This window comes from Argopecten irradians, chromosome 8 (assembly GCF_041381155.1).
Source record: "Argopecten irradians isolate NY chromosome 8, Ai_NY, whole genome shotgun sequence".
Lineage (NCBI taxonomy): Eukaryota > Metazoa > Mollusca > Bivalvia > Pectinida > Pectinidae > Argopecten > Argopecten irradians.
Window position 1 is genome coordinate 41,001,210 of NC_091141.1, and position 21,509 is coordinate 41,022,718.

The window sequence follows — 21,509 nt, forward strand, 5'->3', positions numbered from 1 at the left end:
ACTTATCTTTTTTTATTTTATCAATTTTTACCATCTCTCGTGTTTTAGCAGAGTTATTAAATTCATAATTTTCTTCAAATTGAAATACGATTTTTTTAACAGTAAAACGAAATACCAAAGACTGAAATTGTGATGTGTCAGCGACTCAGTGGGCCCAGAAAATAACCTGATAAAAATACAATTAAGCTCGTGTACTTCAAACAGAAAGTCTGACTTAGTTGTTTGGAGTAAACGGTTTTAGCCGAATAAAATGGAGAAATGTTTGTTTTCTTTTGGCTCTGTATACAACATTGTCGTCTGTGTTTCGTTCTGATGTGTCATTTATAAATAAACGAGATAACCCAACCCAAGGACGTTACAATGATCTGCCTAATTTTACCATCTATCCCGTGGATATAAAACTCGCCCATGTTGATTAAACGTCACGGTCAATATTAGCAGTGCGAACTGGGTCAACTTTTGGGATGGTATTATCATAGTCTACGGATGGAATGCAATCCACAGTGTTACTCATATAATACTATTTTTATTAGCCGTTTAGGACCATTTACTATCAGTCATTTTATTTGAGAATAAACAAAGCTGTATAAATCCATAGTAAAGGTAATTTATGTGCGCGTGCTAATAGTCAAATAAAGTGTATGGGGAGTATCGGCCAATATATAGACCAATGATGATCTCGCACTTCATAGGCCTACATGTACTGCATTTTTAATGTTTGTTTTGACTAATACCAACTGTTATGGTACTTGTAAAGTATTAAAACGTATAAGTGTGTGAATAAATAACGAACAGTATAAAGTTATTAACAGGTTTACGATTTAATTAGCAAAAATCACATGTTCTAGGCCTAAAAGTGACATCATATATATTTTTTATCGACTAAAATCAGTTAGGGACGTATTTATAAATCCTTGATTAAAATAGAAATCAATACAATGTGTTTGGTAAAACATAAACCTGAGTATCTCCCGCTACAACGATAAGACTGAGTCGTAAACTAAGTTTAGCTAACTATCATAAATCTACAGGTAAGTGTTTGCTTTGATCTCATTGCCGACTATCACTTGCTGTCACGTGTGTAAACTCTCAGCCAACCACAGGGAAGGTTATGTACCGTTATCTAGCACGTGAGAAACCGGGGTACCTTGCGCGCATGTGCTGTCAACCTTTCAACCTTGGTCAGATAACAGGACCGTCTGCTATAATCTGTTAAAAGCATATGGCGATCGCGATAGGTCTGTAAAACTAACGACACATCATGGAGGAGAAACAAGGAGTCGTTGGTGCCCCGAATGAGGCAAACTTGTTGAAACTGATGGAGAAGACGGGGTATCCAATGATGCAGGAGAATGGACAGAGAAAGTATGGACCTCCACCAAAATGGGAAGGACCATCGCCTTCGCGGGGATGTGAAGTTTTCGTGGGTAAAATTCCCCGCGATTGTTACGAGGATGAACTTGTACCAGTATTCGAGAAGATTGGTAAAATATATGAGTTGAGATTAATGATGGATTTTTCAGGAAGCAATAGAGGCTATGCATTTGTTATGTACACGAACAGGAATGATGCACAAAAATGTGTGCGGGAAATGAATAACTTCGAAATAAGAAAGGGTCGTCTGCTAGGTGTGTGTATTTCGGTTGACAATTGTAGGTTGTTTGTCGGAGGGATTCCAAAAACTAAAGGTAGGGACGAAATTCTTCAAGAGATGAAGAAGGTGACAGAGGGAGTTACTGACGTTATTGTTTATCCAAGTGTTGTGGACAAAACCAAAAATAGGGGATTTGCATTTGTGGAGTACGAGAGTCACAGAGCGGCAGCAATGGCTCGCAGGAAGCTTATTCCAGGACGTATTCAGCTTTGGGGAAATCAGATAGCTGTGGACTGGGCCGAACCAGAACAAGATGTGGATGAAGATACAATGTCAAAAGTTAGTTCATATATATAGGCAATGCATTTTCTCGCCAAAAGATTGGCCATATTAATTCTAATTTTGCAAATATTTGTCATGAAAGTTTACCAAAAAAGTAGGCCTAGATTTTATTGTTTTACCAGATGTCTTATTTGCATCCTAATTCATTTTCAAAAGCAACATAAATGTACACGATTTTGTAACGAAAAGAATCATTTGTAATGATTGTTTCACATGATAATATTTTTGCAATTTTATATTATTTTAATTTTGATAGATCTAGCCATTCATTTTCGCAGGACATTAGGCCACTCTAATGACAAAAAAAAAAAAAAACAAAAACAAAAAACAAAACAACAAAAAATATCTTGATGGTGTTCAGATTATTCTTATTAATCGATTGCCATTTAAATCTGATTGTTCATCACTAAAATTCATTTGGTTTTGATCGCCAGTCAAGAGTTGCTGTATGTTTTAATATAAAAAAAATATTTGATTACTTAATGATAGTAACCCCTGAAGTATAGAGGGTGTACTGTGTCGAGGGTCTGTTTTTTTTTTTTAAATTCATAATACTTAGTATGAAAATGCGACATATAAAGTTTAGGTTTGTACATGTGACACACAATGAAAATGCGACATATAAAGTTTAGGTTTGTACATGTGACACAGCAGCAAGATGATTATGGAGATCTTTTGATTTTTCTTTTTCAGTTTGTCCACAAAAAACTGTTGGTTTTCTAACTGATATCTTTTGCATATTGATTTATGGCTTACTTTGTAGAGTAATTTTATGAAAAACTAGTCCAAGTTTGGTTTTATTAAGCACCTACTGATTTACTTCAATTTTTTAATAGCCTTGGATGCTTATTGGGTCGAATAGTGACGAATATGGTACTTCATTAAAGGGACAATTCAGTCTAAGAGAACATTAAAATTTGTACATATACCAGTTGTTATAGAAATTAGATCAGTCGGTTTTACTGTGATATGCCAGAAAAGCCCATGGTGGTGAAATGCGTGTGAAATGTTCAAACTCGCTCGCTGTCCGCCATTACACATGGTGGTCGAACATCTTGTATGCCGAAACCTGTCCCTTGCTCGTAAAGTAATGCAACTTTTGTCTAGGACTGCTCAAATCGCTCTGACAGCAGTGTGTTTACCTTATTAGGTGAATTGTCTTGCCTAAAAAATTATTTATCACTTCCTCAGTGGTTATGTAGTTCATTTGTTAACGTGCATGGCTAGGGTATGGGTACAGCGTACATATTGTACTTGCTTAATCATATTGATCAACGATTTGTAATTACAACGGTATCAATTAACTAATCAATGACGTGGAATTTGTCAATATGTTATGTTATATGTTTCATAAGAAATGTAGAACAATTGATTTATGCCATATTTGCTTTTTGGTTATGTAAAAGAATTAGCCTGAGTGAATTGTCCCTTTAAATCTATGAAGTGTTTCAGTGTCATCAGATGTTATGATGTAGCTGAGAGGTATATCTTTTAGAAGTGGAAAAAGAAAAAGTAATTAGGATCCAAAACTAGACAGACTGAAACTGTTCCATTATAGAAACACTAACTTCCTTAATAGAAACATATATTCTGTGACTTTAACACTAGACCGATGCACATGACTAGTAATTTTATAGCCGGACTAGTGCCAATTGTAATGAACTAGTCCGATTGGACTAGTGGCTCCCTATTCAATTAAAATGGTTTAATACTACATTTATAAGAGCGGTGGTCAAATGCATGTTTTAACACATTTATGAGTGCATTCTTTATGCGATTATTTTAGTCCAGATGCATCATTTTGTGAGGCTATTTGTGTTCATGAAAGCATCCAGACTGTTATTTTGGTAAAAAAAATAAACCGATGACTTAATTTGAAGTGCTGAAGCAAAACGGCTGTATAATAGCTATAGTCTGACTAGTAAATTTTTGGGGTTTACTAGCTATAGTCCAAATGACTAGCTATAGCAGCAAAAAAAATTAATGTCACAGACTGGAAACACTAACAGAGAAATCTATGCTTGTGTGCATGTCTAACACATAGATAGTCTGTGCAACAAAACTTTACTTTACATTCATTTTCCTGAATATTCACAATTTTGTATGTTTACAACAAAATGCAGCACACTAGATTTCATGTCTAAATGGTCTTGATAGGGTTGTTTTTAAACCTTTAAAATTCTGGATAGCTTTTCCTAGGGATTTTTTGGGGCTGATAGTGGGCCCACTGGGTATCATTTAAAATTTTAGCCAAATTTACAAAAAATACAATTTATTTCTAGGAAATCCCTTCCCAATTTACCATTTTTTTGCCCCTAAATGAGGTAAAAAGGCCCACCTCTCTATAGAGACCACCTGCTTATAAAAACCTTTTATTTAGGATAACAAATTATTAATTTTAACACGTCAATTTAACCTGTGTATAAAGACCATCTGGCTATAAAGACCATTTCTCTTTTTCGTTATATATAGAAAGGTCAGACCCGTTTGACTGTTAATCTTTTACACAACCTTGTTGACTAGCTACTAAGAAAAATATCTTGATATTGTCTTATATTGTTGTACAGACAACTACAGTGTAAATTTGTGGTTACCGTATTCTACCAACAAACGCCCAGGGCGTTTAAAAATAGAAAAAATTAAAAGTTGCAAATAACACAAAATTATTGTAAATCTATACAGTTTTGTGTAGTTTTGGTCTTTATTTATGCTCGGGCAATTGAAATTGATAGGGACATGGGTGCTAATTGGGTGGAATACAGTATCAATTATCGCTAATATATACTGGTCCATCAATATTTATTTAATTTTGTTCGAACTAACCGAAGGTTTACCGTAATTGGCCTACCATTGGCACTAGCTATATATATAGTAGGCTACTGGCTATATCTAGTGAGCCAGAGCCATTGTATCCAGTGAAGTAGACACAATTATGACAGAGACTTTAAATACCCCATCACAAATTGACCCTGGTCCCTGGCTGTTTATGGCATCTTTGATTTTATTACAAATACAAGTACACTTCAAAATTCCATAGTATATATAGCAATTAATTGTGCATCAATATAATTTTCAAAAGCTGTATTTGGCAAATAATGGAAAGGTTTTGAAAAAGATCATTTATTTAATTCTTTCTCTCGTTCTAGGTGCGGATTCTGTATGTCAGGAACCTGATGCTGAACACCACAGAGGAAACTATTCAACAGTATTTTTCTAAAGCATGTGGGAATGAGAACAGCATCGAGAGGGTGAAGAAAATGCGGGACTATGCATTTGTACATTTTAAAGATAGGAATGATGCATTGAAAGCCATAAAAGCAACAAATGGTAAATTTAATGTTCATATATTTTAATTGGTATCACTCAATACTTTTATTGACATTCAACATTTCTTTATTTCAAGATTTTTCTCTTAAATAAGTGACTTCAAGTTTGCAGACATCTTTCATATATCGACTTTTCAAAGTCACCTTTGAAAATAATTTGGGAGCCAATTTCAGATTGACAAAACTGCAGAAATATATATATATATTGTATATATATGGCATCTTTTGTTTTGCAATATTGGTCTCAATCTATGTTGTTGATTTGCTTTGAAGCTGCGTTACTCTCGTTTAAAAACCATAAGTTGACTAATTCATAGTCTAATAGTATATAATTTCATCTTTTAAAATATATCTTGACTAGATGTTAGAACCTATTATCCCATAGCCATAAACTTTGAAATTAAGAGGACAGAGAGAATAGTAAACATACACTATACAGTAGAGGGATATTTTTTCAGCATGATTTGGGGCCGATTTTCAGCCCCATTCCCTATGGCAAAACCTCTAAATTTTCCCAAGTCAAGCATAAAATTTCCCAAAATCAAAATTTCTTGAAAACTATCCAAAAATATTGCATGATCTTAGTTGGTAAAGGCTTTAAATATTTGTGAATTGGCTTCAGAATAGTACATAAACTACACTGAAATAAAAAATCTTATTTGTTATGCTTTATTTCATATTTCATAATTTTCCCAAAGCAGTGAGAAAAAGCCCTGTTCAGTTAACTTTAAAATACTCAGTGAAACAGGTTTAAACCTATGAAGCAGCACTTGGTCGAAAGTTTAAATTGGTAGCAATAAATCTATAATTTGTGGTCACAATCACAAAACATGAATATGCTTGTGTTTTTGACAGGGAGCACTCTAGAAGGATCCTGTCTTGAAGTGGTACTAGCAAAACCTGTTGACAAAAATGACTACCGAATGTATGCTCGGGGGAAAACTGCTATGCAAGAGGTAATGACACCCTTAATGATGGCTAAGTACAGAATTTAAATAATCATTAAAATGTTAAGGCTAGTTTCATCTGTTTAGATTCTGAATGCTGAAGCCTTAATGAACTAAAACTGCTTCTGTGTCAATGTTGGTGTAAATAATGAATGATGAAAATATATTGAATTAATTATTTGTGTCCTCTAACTAACAAATATGCAAGGACATTTAACACACTTTCCTATCTTCAAAATTGTTTTGTAAATGCTTATTGCTTTATTAGGATGGGGATGAAGACTCTGATTGTTCAATGCAATACCTTAACCAGGTTAATTCTTTCATAATATATGTTTGAATTGTTGGTTTCTTGATTTATTTTACAGTTCAATTTTGTTACAAATATATGTTGATGGTTGTTTACTTGTGATGTTATTGAAAAAAATGGGTAAATAAACATCAGTAATCAAATAATCTTTACTGCAATATATATATATATATGTGTGAGATACTATATTTATTGAACACAACAGACACTGTAAGTAATATTCCATAGAAGCAAGTTATAGCTTATTTAAGTACATGTGTAAACGATTAAAAGGTCTTATATGATAAGCACAGAAAAAGTTATAATTGTCAAGTGAAATCTGACTTCCTACCTACTGGATATCCATGTGTTCAGGAGAAATTCACCATTCATCTCTGCACAAAAAAAGATAGAAAATGACCACTAAAAGGTCTTCAATCACATAAAATTTATTAAGTGGTATATGAGGATTCTTGTACATGCTCTTTATGAAATGATGCTTCATGTATCAACTGCTTTGTTAGAAATACATCCAAGATACTGTAGTTTATTCATGTCTCTAGAAATTATTATAAATCACTTGGTAAACAAAAAATGCTAACACTTGTGTAGGTTTGATTTGTTTTGACCTGATTTGAATTTGTTCCATGTAATTTATTTATTTGATGTTGGATTTTTTTGAGAGTTATTTTGTTTGAAATGTTTAAGATTAACAGATGAATAAGATGATAAGAATTACTGAAAATTTTGTATAGCTGACATTAATCAAGAGATATTATTCTTTTGTGTTAGGTCTCAAGTTTTACAAAGATTGTGTATTCAATGTTATCTGTATTATAACTGGGTGTAACATGTTTACCCCCCAAATTTTAACATGTTAAATGCAACTGAAGATTACTTTAAATCACAGATAAGTTTATGGTGTATTGATTTTTTCATGTATTTTGTATCTGCTGGCTCTACCTTGCAGGCGTATGCACAGTTGAATGTTTTTGGGGATGCTGCTTCAACTAATGCAATGTATGGTCAAGCTTATTCTGGATCCATGGGTTCAGGAAGGTAAGCATAATTGTAAAGTGTTCAATTAAGTAAATTCTGAAGAAAAATTGGGAAATTCCTGTCCATCTTTCATTGTTGTTACAGCAATATTTCTCAAAGGTACGACAAATTGGACACACATAAACTCCACAGTTATTGTTAGAACTTAGAACCAATAAAAATACTCAACAGTCATTGTAAGAACCAGTGAAAACACTCCACATTCATTTTTAGAACCAGGGGAAATCCTCCATTTACTGGAGATGCTTCTGGAGTCATTTCTGAAGTCCCAGTCTGTATATTTGCATGGTATATCTTATATAATATATGGCAGTTGTGGAATTCATAAAAAATAATTCATGAGAAAACACAATACAGTATTAACATGTGAACTTTGATTTGTTTCCTTGTAGAGGAGGGATGTTCCAGGGTCGCACAGCTGTGGGGATACGTGGTGCTCTGCGGGGTCGTGGACGTGGATCAGCAGGTATGCGAGGAGGCAGTACACATGGGGGATACAACTTCATTGGCAGGGGAACGTACAGGAGATATGCCACAGAGGTGAGGAGTTTGTTGCATGTTCACCTTAGCATTTGTTTATACAACACCTGATTTCTGTTGCTGTCAGTTAGCATTGTGTCATCTTTGAACAATACAGTATATCAATATACAAATATAGAGGACTTCAAAAAATAAAACTCATTTTGGAAGTTATAATAAAATTTATTTGTGATTTGATATATGAAAAAGCAGTAAACGTTATTTATCTCTTTTTATGATAAAATTATTCATATACTTTCCAAACACCTTATTTTAGAATTATTTCCTATTTGAATTTAATTCGGACATGATTGTTGTTCAAAGATGATTGAATGCACAAGTTTTATGTTGGGTTTTCTGTTTCTTAGATTTTGTTTAAAATTTGCATGCGTTTTTTGATGAACTTTAATTATCTAACAGAAATTTGTTGTTAGTTTTATAACATTAAGTTGCATTGACACTCCATAGATGAAATAGAAGTTTTTGTAGATGAACTTCTAACATGGAGCCTTTCTGTTGCAATTGACTTGACTTTTCACTCGTATCCGTAGGAACGTCTTTACGACATTTTGCCTGGCATGGAACTGACTCCTACTAATCCTGTCACACTTAAACCTCAAACTGTCAAAACACCAGTTCAGGTATTATCATATTTCAGAAATATTTGCTTGTAGAGCTCTGTATGCACTTTAGAAGTAGCCACACTATTAATTTATGGTTCAGGTTTTCTGCCAAAACTATGTACTGTAATTTCTTATTTATTCTGTAATCTCAAGTGAGGCAATGGCACAAATATCAACCCAAATATTTTAAGTATACTTGTTGACTTGAACTTTAATTATCAAAGTTGAAGTCTAAATATTTTACTGTAAACGTTATTTGAATACTCAGATGATGAGTTAACAAGGTGTGACCTTATTTGATTTAGATATACAAATAACATCTAAGAGACAAATCAGCAAATAATTTTGATTTAGTCTTTGATGATGAGTTTTACTTTTAGAATGGGAAATAAATCTCTGGGTGTTTGACATCTATTTAGTAGTATCTATTTACACTGTTGAAAGGTGCAAAGTGATCTGATTATTTTAATGTTTCATGTGGTAGTTTTGCCACAAAATTTGTTGTTATTACCTGTTTATTTAACAAAATGTCCTGTTTTAGAACAATTTTATGACATATAAATGCAATGAAATAGGAAGAAATTTGGCTATAACATCTTGTCAATAAAATTTGTTGAAATCAAACAAAATAGGAAGATATTGATAACTAACCAAATTGTTTTGTTATTGCTTGTCTGTTATACTTGTATTTTTGTTGAGGTTTTGGGACATTGAATTTCTTGTACTACTTTCTATGCATTGCACATTCTTCTTAGCATGTGATTTTCAACACTGTGTATTTATAACATCTGTTCATTGTAGAACCTTTGTCTTACATTTGATTTGGTTGTTGCATTTGCTCTGTATCATATCAGCAACTACACAACAAGGTCATTTAATGACACTTTTCCCTTCATACCTCAAATATGTGTGTGCTGAATAAGTGTTTGGGAGACTGGTATATGTTTATTTATATCTGTGTCCTTGCAGTAATAGGGAATGAATAATATTGCTACCTCAAGCTCACTGCCAAATATACATATATACTGATCAGCACATTCCACCCAGTCACATGTATTACTAAATATAACAATGAACTGATCAGTCCATCTCTAACAATTTTGATAAAAACTACATGTATGTCTGTAAAATATACTGTATATGTTCAAATACTTTATATTTCTTAAGCATATTGAATAGCTATATTTTAAAGTTTTGCACCATTTCATAACATATTGCCCTTGCTTATATATGCCAATAATCTAAAAGATAAAAAAAAGATACAACCAAATGTTTTAACTAAATTTTACAGATTTTTCACCAATGAAGCATTGTGCCGTAAGGTTTGCATAGTTAAATGGTTACTATTCCAGGTGCTGGAGGACATTTGTCAGAAGAATGCATGGGGCACTCCCACATATCAGCTACATTCTGCCATGAACGCCGACATGCAGCTGTTTTTATATAAGGTTAGGTGCTTATATATCTAAAATGTAAATGATTTATTGAGAGCCCAGAGGTTCAGTATCTGTTAAACCAACCAAAAATGTTTGAGCTTGTTTGCAGTAGTGCTTTAAATTACAGTGTGATAATCATCTTTAGATAATAAGTTCTATTATAAACTATAGATGTTTTTTGATTTTTGAAAGTTTGTTAACATGTATGTTGATTTGGTGCTGGTCCTTTAGTGAGGCAATACTGTGGAAAATCTCAAGTATGAAATATCAAATTTTAATTAAAAAATATATAAATGAATAAATAAATAAATGCACATGGATTTGAACCTTTAAAGAGACTTTCATTTTGGATAGCTAATACGCCTTAGATGTGTGACTTCTCTACTAACATATAGTTGTACATGAAATTTTCTAGGCTATTATTGTTTGTTTGAACACTTTTAAATCAAAATCCTGTCTGTGGCAGGAGGGTACATGGCCCAATGCATGGAAAAGAGGTTGAATAAAGGGAAACCATTGCTGCATCAAATGTGATCTGGCTTCTACTGGATTATAACTAACATTTTGATAGGGAAAATAAGTCAATTCTTCAAAATAAGGGCTAAGCGTTTTGTCAAAACCATTGCAATATTCATGTGGGCAATACAGGCCCTATAGGACTTTTGTTGAGCTTTGAATTTTGTAGTCGATATCGACAATATGACATGATAGTAATACTAGCACTTGAGTAAGAAATAAAAAGGGTACATGACTATGGTGTTTGAAGTGGTGCATCTTTATCACAGATAGAGATTAGTTGCTGACTTGTTGGAGATAAGAGGATTTACATATTAGCTGAAGAGAGCTGACAGGGAAAGACTTACCTGTCGGGGGAAGAATTAGGTTATCAGTTGAGGTCAGCAGTGTGATGCTGTGTTAAACCTTGTCCCCGCAGTTTAACCTTGAAACAAGATATACTTACTCCTGTGTACTCGGAAGTTATCTGGTGAAAATTTGGATCACCATATCTGTTTTATAGCCAATGGCCTCATCATGAGTTTGATATTATATACAGATACCTGAAATTATTTACTATTTCTTTAATAGTAAGTGTTTCTGTGTAAAAATGTACCAATTACCTTCATTATATAAATTGATAATTTTGCTAAGATTGTAGTTATTTAGCCAATTAGAAAAATGTTATATATTGGATAGTATCTTGTAAACACCATGTATCATTTATAAATCTATAAAGAGAGGAAGGTATATGTCTTTGGTTGAACCACTTGTGAAATTGACTCTGTTTCAAGGCCTTAATTACTTTTTATACCAAAAATATCGCTAGCCACCTCAAAAATAGAGTTTAAGATAATGGAATGCCTACAAATCTGTTTTGAAGTGTATACTTGAGTTGTTGGACACCTGATTATTTGGGTTACTGTACTGTGTTTTGCTATATCATACTAAAGGGTAGAGAAACTAGGACACTTATCTTGTAAGATCAACACACCTTGCCTTTTACCTGTTTTACACACCTGGAATGTGGAGGCTTGATATCAGTACTTGTCTGTCGATACCCTACCACACATTGCTTGTTATCTGTACAGACCTGGTCACTAGTCCCAGTATTCACCAGCATGCACCTACATGTGGCTGCATGGATTAGCTTGTTTCTAGTTCATAACGCTTTGTCTTGTACTCATCCTGATACCGAATTTCTGTACATAATGACAATGTTGAGAGAAAGTGGTCAATAAGTTTCATTTTCACAGTGTGATGTTTAGGGAGGGATCCCCTTTGAAGCATCCATATTAGAAACTGTTAAAAGCTGTAATCTAGAACAGACATTGATGACAGATATAAAGAAATACATGTACAGTATTTGATAAAGTCATAATGTTTGTATAGACAGTTGAACATGAGATCGCTGTACATGGGGATGGAGGGGGATTCAGATGAGATAATTGAACATGGGGGTGGAGGGGGATTAAGAGGAGATAGTTGTACATGGGGGTGGAGGGGGATTCAGAGGAGATAGTTGTACATGGGGGTGGAGGGGGATTCAGAGGAGATCATCGTACATGTATGTGGAGGGGGATTCAGAGGAGATCGTTGAACATGGGGATGGAGGGGGATTCAGAGATCATTGTCAGCAGAAAATTGCTAAACACAGGTTTAAATAAAGGGGGCTATCGCCAATATGATGGCTGGGCTCACACTAATTATCCAGTTTGCTTAGTAAAAGTTGCGAAAGTGATTTTTTTCTCTTTAACAAATAAGAATTTCATTCAGCAAATTGTGCATTGACAGCATTCCATAATGAACAATATTAAATTACTAAGATCCCAAAATGATGTGGGTAAAGTACAATTTAACGTAAGTTAGTCCCACCTTCAGCTAATTATGACATCACAAAATTCACATCAACAGATGACGTCACAGTCACCAGATGGTGGGACTAATCGACGGTAAATTGTACTTTACCAATGTCCTTTTGGGATCTCGAAACCCCTGTATTGTCAGATTCCTTCCTTACACTGTTAAGCGTTTCATCAACTTGTAGGTCTAGACTAACTTGTTTGTGTTTGTTATTTTAGGTCACCATTCCAGCTATTGGTGCGACTCCTTTTCAACCAACAAAACTCTGCAGAAATGTGGAAGAAGCAAAGAATTTTGCTGCCGAGTTTGTTATGTCACAGCTAGGGATGCCTTTTGAAGGTTAGTTTCTATCTATACTGATTGGACTTGGACCGGAGTGATCTCTGTGCTGAAAGGTCCCTTCATTTGTAATCTCCTCACTATCTATATATATAGTCTACGTGTGATAGCAGATAAAAGTAAACTTTGCATCGGTTAAACCTCTGCCAAAAGGTTTTGCTTAAAGTGTGGCAAGATTACTTATGTTTAGAAAGTGCGGCTAGTTTATATTTGTGTGTGTATACCTAAAAAGCATTAAGAGATGTTCGTAATATTGAAGGTATAACCATAGCAATAATACTTCATGGTATCTCCAGTTTAAATTTGCATAGCTTGTTAAAAAGTGCGAGTGAAAGAAAAAAAACTACAGGAGGAAATGTTTCTTAATGATGATTCATGTATTCGACCCAATGAGCGCCCTTGTCCCTATTCCCTCCTCATTTTTGAGGCCTGAATTTCACTTACATTGACATAAATACATACTGAAAGTATTTAAAGTGTCTCTTTCTCAATTTTTAGCCAACTATCTGAAAGATTAACCCTATTAAGTGCCCCTTCCTTTTTCATTTTTAACCGCCCTGGGCGCTTGGATCGAATATGGTTTGGATAAATTTAAGCTGATACAGGTTGATACTGGAGATATTGTGCTGTATTCATCTTAGTGCTATTTATAGATCTGTAAAGTCATTATCAAGTCATCCTTCATCTCATAATTCATCCAGTTCATCTTGTGTGGTGTGATGCAAGCTTTAGCTTTGTGTATTTCTAGTTCTAAAATAACAGTTTAAAAATATGGAAAAAGAAATGATGCAAAATTAAATATTTACCAATATCTTCCTACGGATTTTGTAAGCATCTATAATATTTCAACTTCTTCAAATCTAATCCGATAACTTTGGTTTAGTGCAATTAATATAGTTGCTTATGTATTAATTCTACTGCTAATATTTTTGTTTCATAAAAACAGGCTAACAGATTTCTGTAAATGAATTTTCAAGTTTGTGCATGTTTTTGCTGAAAGGTCGGTGATAGCATTTCAAACTGTGAGACTGAATAAAGGAAGTTATATCAATTCTTGAGAAAAACTTCTTCATGTCAAGATAAGCAATAAATCATGACTTCAGTGTTTAACTTGGCAAGCTCGATCAATTTGATAACAGATTTATGGTATTATCTGAACCAGGAAGGAAAAAAAAGAAAGGATATCACTATTATATGATAATATTAGATTGTAGATCAGTTTAATAAATGTCTGTCTGATGGTCGATAGGAGAAGCAGTAGACATCTGGTGGGGGGCATTACATATAATAAAGATATTAAAGAATTGAGCAGATCCACTCGATGTACTGTCTCTTGTATTCTTCTTGATGAGGGTAATATATTGACAGTGACATTATTATCTTGTTCTTCTTAAAATCCATTAGCCTTTCAAATTCTTGAAAACTTTGATTTTGAAGTGATACAATTTTTGAGTAAAAGTACTTTTAACAAATGCTAGGGGTTATACTACCTCCATACACACACCTACTACCTAAAAGCATGCACAAGTTTGATACCACCTACAACAGTGTGTGCCGCTATACTAGCTCTCTATCACACCTCCCATGCAGGTTCTGAGGTTGCCAATCTCGTCCCCAACCTGTATCAGGGACGACCCATCGGACCTTCTTATCCCCTGACTAACGGTGCGTCAGCTATCACTTATGCCTCCTCCATGCCAGTAGTGACCAGTGCTCCACCCTCATACGTGGTAGCTCACGGAAAGATGCCACCTCCACCACTGCCAACACAGAGTAAGACTGCATGCTTGTACAGAACTGGATCCTCCTCGTAATTTTCAGTCTGAACTCGGCCATAAAATTGGGATGAAATTCACTTTCAAATGGCATTCTTTTATTAAAATGTATTTTCATGCTGAATCGATCCAGCTGCTTCCTCTCAGAAAAAAAGAGGGGAAGGGAGGTGGGGGGGGGGGGGGAGAAAACCATGCTTCAGACTGAATCACAAGGATTTACTAATTTTAATTTTCATTTGCTTCTCATCTTCACAAGAGCAGAACTACAGAACATTCCAGTTTTACAAATATTACTTATTAATAATAAAAAGTTGATATCGCTATTAACAACCAAAAACATGTACCAACAATAACTGTTATTATATGTAAGTAAAGTATTGAAACCTGGAATGTTGTCACTGACTCTGTTCTGTAATCATTCATTTGCTATATTCATTCATTGACTCAGAAGACTCAGAATCTTGATTTTTCTCTCAACTCAATGCTTTAGTTAGGCATAGAAATTGTTGATTTTTCTTTGCATAGATTTAATCTCTTCTTTATTTCATTACTTCTTCTTGGATTAATATCTATTAAAGAAGTCTTTTAAAAATTTTAAATTGTTGCTATATGAAATATCTTTGATGATTTAGTTAGCTCAACTTGAAGATTTTGAATGGGCAAAATATTGAAAGTATATCAATATGACTTGTGTCTTTTCACAATTTTTAGGCCTCTTGGCTATCCTAAGGCACATAGAATCAAAAGGTGCATCCTATATTTTCAGCCCACCATCTGATGATGGTGAGCTAGCTATTCCATCCGATATTACCAGGTGCCTTAGGATAACCAAGAGACTGAAAATTTGCACTCACAACAGTGATTGATGTAATTCTCATTCTAGAGGACAACTGCTTGTAAATTTATTCTGTACAGAAACACTATGTATTTGACAGAACAGATTTTAACATCCGTTATAATTAGTAATCTTAAACTGTTTTACAATTCTTAATTAGCTTTTAAAGTTACAAATATGATCACTATTTCTGATAAATTTTAAGAGCATAACAATTTAACACCGAATTTCTTTATTTTACAATCATGTGATACAAAACTTTTTCTTTATATCAATATTTGTTATTTCCCATTCTTTTCATGATTATTTATGAATGGTTAGAAGACAATATTAAAACTTAATTTATACATGTATTTCTCTTTTGATTATTTAGTTCCTTATGACTATTTTTCTTTCCTTTGATTATTTGCAGTTCCCTATGACTTTGGAGCCGCCACGCCCTATGCAGCCATGTGATTGAATGTGAAACAGTGATATTCATATATGTGTGTTTTTATTTTTCACTTTGAACTGTTATATGATGTTACTATTTACATGTATGTATATATACTATATATATTGGGGTTTGTTATATACACTGACGGACATATTCGAGTTAAGTTTACTCAGTTAACAACGAGAAAGTTGAGAACATAGATTCATAAATTTGTTACCACACTTCCACTTTACAAATGAAAATTAAAATTTTGTAACATGCAAATGTTAATCAAGTGCCTTTTATGCAGCAGTATTTCAGTTGTCAAGACATTTTACGCAAATGTAAAGGTACATATATCATTGAGTAATAAACCAAATTCTAGCTGAACATAAAACTGAGGAATGATTAACCCATACACCCCTGAAGATGATTAGATTCTTCTAGTTCAAAGCCTGGAATAGTCCAGTATAGAATTTCAGGGGTGAACAAGTTATTTTTTTCAAAAATTGAAACTCGATCACTAACCCATTAACCCCTGAAGACATTTAGATTCTTCTAGTTCAAAGCCTGGAATAGTCCACTATGGAATTTAAGGGGTGAATGAGAATTAGTCGGGAGTGGATGTGTTGGAGGCAGGTTGTGGTAGTTGTAGGTTCTTACCATTATTTGTCATTATGTTATATGCTGAGGTCTGATAGCTCTTCACTCTATCCTACTCACACATGGAGCATAGCTTATTTCCATGACAAATGGTGCTCAATAGTCAACAGTTTATTTTTCTTTTTATATATACTGTTTTTACAAACACAAGTGAGAGAGATTTTTGGTTTTGTTTGACTACTTGTTGAGGCAAAATCAAATTTGCTTGCAAGCAATCGAACTGTGTCTGCAGAAAGTTGTTCTTTTGAACATTTATTTAGTGATTGAATGTTGTTTTTAGGTCTTTTTTAAGACAGCAGTTTTACACTCTTAATGAAGAAATAATTAAAAGTCATATCACATAAATGCTATATGAAGCTGGAATTGTTCAGCACATGAAACGTAAATTAATATGGTAATTTTAGAAAAGTTAATTACAGTTGTTATCTTAAGTTAACATTCATCATTACCGTTGCAGATTGACAAACTTTTTTCTGTGCCAAAACAGAAATGTTCATTGTTCAAACTACTGTTTCATTGTTTGATCACAATATATGTGAGACTATTGAACTTGTTATATAAGAGAAGGTTTTATAGTGGGTTTTTTTCTGATAGATAATTGCATTTCATAACAATAGTTAAATTTTGTACTAGTACAAACTGAAGTTTTGATTGTTTGATAAATCAGTGATGGTAGGTTTTAATTACATATATTAGAATATTTAAATTCAAAAATAGACTCCAATTTCTGGAAGGTATCTTTCTATAACTTAGAGTGTTCTTGTTCCTTATTGAAATTTTTATGAAAAAGTAAAGTTTTACAGTTCTTTTTAATAATGATTTATCTTCTAAATCAAAGTTTTAATAACAAAATCAATTTATACATGTATTTTAATACTGAAGTAATTATCTCTTCATGAAAACAACTTTTATGACATTTCTTGCCATGAACTTTCTGGTCAATATATACATGTTTTTTTCCCTTAAAAACTGCATAATAAATGTTGCCATTTGCCATTTTCCGTTCAAATAATAATAAATGAAAAAGTGCAAGTTGAAAGTCTATATAGTGATCATTTAGTAAAATGTTCAAATAATAATAAATGAAAAAGTGCAAGTTGAAAGTCTATATAGTGATCATTTAGTAAAATGATAAAAATGCCTAATGCAGTCTGTACAAAATTGTTAAAATGAAGTTTGAAATGTTAAGTAGACTTTTGATATGAACCGTTTAGAATGTAGAAGAATTAACCATATAAATGATTTTTACTTTGTTCAATTAGCTCGTAGTTACTAATTATTGATGAGCATGTATAAAAAAATCAAAGTTTTACTAGTCTATTTAAATTTTAGTATAAGATTTGCATGTTAAAGTATTTTAGAAAATTTATCTTTAGAAATAATGATAATAATAAATCACTGAAAATATATAATTGCATACAACAATTTCAATCGGGAGTGTTTGCTTATTTGTAACAAAGTTGATGATTATGCTGTTGAAATTGCATGCTTGATAAGCTTAAATAAATGTTGAAAAGAATTGCAGATGATTTTATAATGCAAATCTCTTGCCATGTAAAGAATGAATGAGGAAATCTGGTAGGCAAGTAGTCATTTATCAACAGTTTTAAATCAATAGTTATCAGAATATTTTTCCTAGTGTGTCGGACAATGATGTAATTTATGTACACCCAGAATAGGTTCAACTGTAAAAAAAAAACCTGTCGAATCGGATACAAGTGCTGAAATATAATACAAGTCACCAGCACAATTCCCATATATAGATATGATTTGGTGGTGGGTTTGATTATTTATCTAGTTTTAAGTATAGCTTGATTTTAATACAATTATATTGGTAGTATCTATAGTGCTTTTTTTTAATTTCATTAATAAGCTTGTGTTTATTTTTGCATTCTGTATAGATTAACCTATTAATTATTGACATTTTAATCAGAAATCCTACTATTAAAAGTTAATGTTATATTTGGTTTGATATCTATATATATCCGATTTGTAGATTTTCATTTCATAGTGTTGATGAGCTCAATTGTTTTTGATAGTTCTGGTGTATCAGGAGAAAAGAATAACTATTAACAAATATAATCTTTGTTTAGTTCAAAAAACTATTAAATTACCACTGATGGCAGATTTATTTTGTAAACAAAGAGGAACAATTATAAATAGTCATTTACTTGTGGAAAAAAGATAAAAGAGGGAATTTGTGGTCAACATGTACGGTAGGCTTGATGATTCCAACTACACTTTAGCCTTAGGTTTATTCCCCCCACTACCACCACCATTGTCTTAGATTTTCTCCTGATAGCTACCTAAAAACTATTAATCATAGCATTTTAATATTTTTGTGATTTAGTTTAGATTTTGCTAGTTTTGATTTATCCATTCCATTTTAATCCAGAATTTGATTTTATGTTTGCTTTGATTTATAAACATATCCTTGCGATGTTTTCAGGAAAAAAACCTATTGTTGTTAATAGTAATATATCATTTGAGTGTTTCCTACCATATCGACATTCCAGTACTTTGTCAGAAAAGTGCACAAACATTCATGTTTCTGTCATTGTTGTTCATTGTGTACAACTAGTCTTATTGGTGTTTTTGTTTCATTTACACAATATTTAATACTGCACTCTTGTTATTGCCTATATTTTTTAAACTGTTTACTGCAAAAATATTGGGTCAATGTAGCAGCTATCTATGTACTGTTATACAAGTTTATATTTATTTCTCTCAGGAGTTTACTTTCTCCCTTTTAATACTTACGAACCCACATGGGGGCTATGGCAACACTTGTGCTCTGTGATATTTTGTGCACCCGTTGAGTGCAAGGCAATAAGTTTTGCCGTTTTTTATCGTCGATAAAAAAATGTGAAAATTTGTTTTGGTAACAGGTGATTGTGCCTATGTTAATTAAGTTTGATTTGACCCTTTGCAGTAAATCTATAAATATCTTTGTGCCATTTGTAGGGGACTCAGTCCCCATTTTATGATTGGTTAGAAAATCACTGAAAGAAATAATTTGTAAGATCTTTAGAAATAAGAAGAGAAATTACTGTATGATCTTGTTAAGATTTAGGCGGGAATGAAAATATATCCAGAAATTGGAAAGACTGACAGAGGCTTTGTGAACTCCTAATTCAAAATTCTCTATGCAAAAGTAAACATGGAAGACTTACAACACCAATTGTATTCATATGAAGAAAATGCTGTAGTTCTTGTGGAATCTGGATATATTTTGGTTCCCTGTGTTTGGTTCCACTAATACCACTATCCTGTTGATAATGTTAGTGCCTTAGGTTAGCTATTGCATATACCATTTTTATGCATCTACGGACAGCAACTTGGTATTATGGGACCTTTCAGGAGTGATCTACTGTTGGCTTACGTCAAACCCAACATAAAGAAACCTTCAACTTTCTGTCAGTTTTATCGAGAATTTGCAATATGATTGATTGGAATTGTTTCACATCAAGTTGTAAAAGCTTCAAATCAGGTTTTGGATAATATCTTGAAATATGGAGCAGATGAGCTTGTCTCATGGATCTGGTAAAGTCTGAACAATCGTTGCTCTCAAAAGAGAATTGAACATCACTGTTGACTAGAAAGATGTTGGGTATGATGTAGGTCCAAGAGAAATTGTGTTTATGATATATGTTGATTGTTAGCTGTGGCCTTGTGAAGGACGTGATTTGACACCAATCTTATTTAGTCCCATTTACATACATTCCAATCAGAGCTTTATCATAATAACCATAATAAAGTTATCTTATAATTTTCAGATGCCTTCTGTTCTTCATCACCTGGTACATCAACTTGCTTCCTATTGTGTACTGTAAACCAACAAGTTTGCAAAGATTAACATTCGCGAATTTAACAATTAAATTAAATTAATCAATATAGATGATGTAGATGTTTGTAGATATAAACTTTAGAATTTACTTGGATCGCGAAAGTAAATCACACATGAATGAAAGTTGGTGACAGTATATTGTGGATAATTGTTTTGTGAAAATTGCCATGAGAGTTTGGCATGAAAACTTATGATCATTTGTTTGTTTGAGTTTTACTGCCCATCGACAACTAAAGTCATTTAGGGCCAGTAAAATTAACTTATGCTATGGCGGTGAGTCGAACTCTGGACCTTCGGATCAGAGTGCGGAGACTCAACGGCATGAGCTATACAGGACTTACTAAGTTGACGTGAATATAAGTTGGTTTATGGTACAATATATTAGAAGCTTAACCTTATGCTTGGGTTAAAGTTTTCAGTACAACATGTGGACCACAATTTTGGACTGGCCCATGTCTTCATAACAAGTGGGATGGATCTTTTCTCTATTTCTAGTCCAGCACCTGATGCTATTCAAATCACCTGTTGTCTGTCCATACACAATTACTTTTACCACTATTTCTCTGAATTGGACCCATAAATGAGTCTATGCAATTTACGATGGACTCTTCCTGTACATTCTGAAAAAAATTAATATCAAATTCCAAGATGTCTGCTTTTGACAAATCAGTCCCAAAATGCAACATGAACATTGAAGTCCATAAAGGGGAATCTACATATGAGATTTGAGAAGGTCCGCAAATAGTGGTAACAATCTTTTGATTAAACATGCAAAATCCAAGATGGCTGCCTGACAGCCATCTTGTAGTCTAATTAGTCCAAAAATCTTATATGCATAGTTAGAGCCTAAGAGTAATCCACACACGAAATTTGAGTAAGATCTCTTTCTAGGAAATAGTGTTAACAAGAATTGTTAATGGACGAGCGAAGGGGATTTGAATGATAGGCTAAAAATGCTGACACATACGGCACAGTGCTATAGCAAAAGTGCAACAGCTCTTAAGGCAAAAATAATGAAATATTGATAAAATGTTGAATTCAAGAATGTTTGTCTGTTCACATCATTGGTATTTTACAAAACTCTGTAAATTCTTGTTCGAAACCAAGTAATATGACCTGAGGAAAATCACAAAAAAGAAACA

At 33.2% G+C, this 21,509-nt stretch overlaps 1 protein-coding gene across 4 annotated transcripts; it reads left to right on the forward strand.

Annotated features, from left to right (window-relative positions):
• The first annotated feature begins 1,168 nt into the window (after nt 1–1,168).
• Nucleotides 1,169–20,295, forward strand: LOC138330372 (APOBEC1 complementation factor-like). 4 transcript variants are annotated; one of them, XM_069277950.1, is made up of 11 exons: nt 1,169–1,933; nt 5,083–5,263; nt 6,118–6,218; nt 6,478–6,522; nt 7,469–7,557; nt 7,950–8,097; nt 8,628–8,717; nt 10,052–10,147; nt 12,712–12,832; nt 14,423–14,605; nt 15,855–20,295. In XM_069277950.1, the coding sequence occupies exons 1-11, from the start codon at nt 1,262–1,264 to the stop codon at nt 15,896–15,898; spliced, it is 1,770 nt and encodes a 589-aa protein (XP_069134051.1). In that variant the 5' UTR covers nt 1,169–1,261; the 3' UTR covers nt 15,899–20,295. The 4 variants fall into 4 exon arrangements, with proteins under 4 accessions (XP_069134051.1, XP_069134054.1, XP_069134053.1 ...); XM_069277953.1 differs by lacking the exon at nt 14,423–14,605; XM_069277952.1 differs by lacking the exon at nt 8,628–8,717.
• The last annotated feature ends 1,214 nt before the right edge of the window (nt 20,296–21,509 follow it).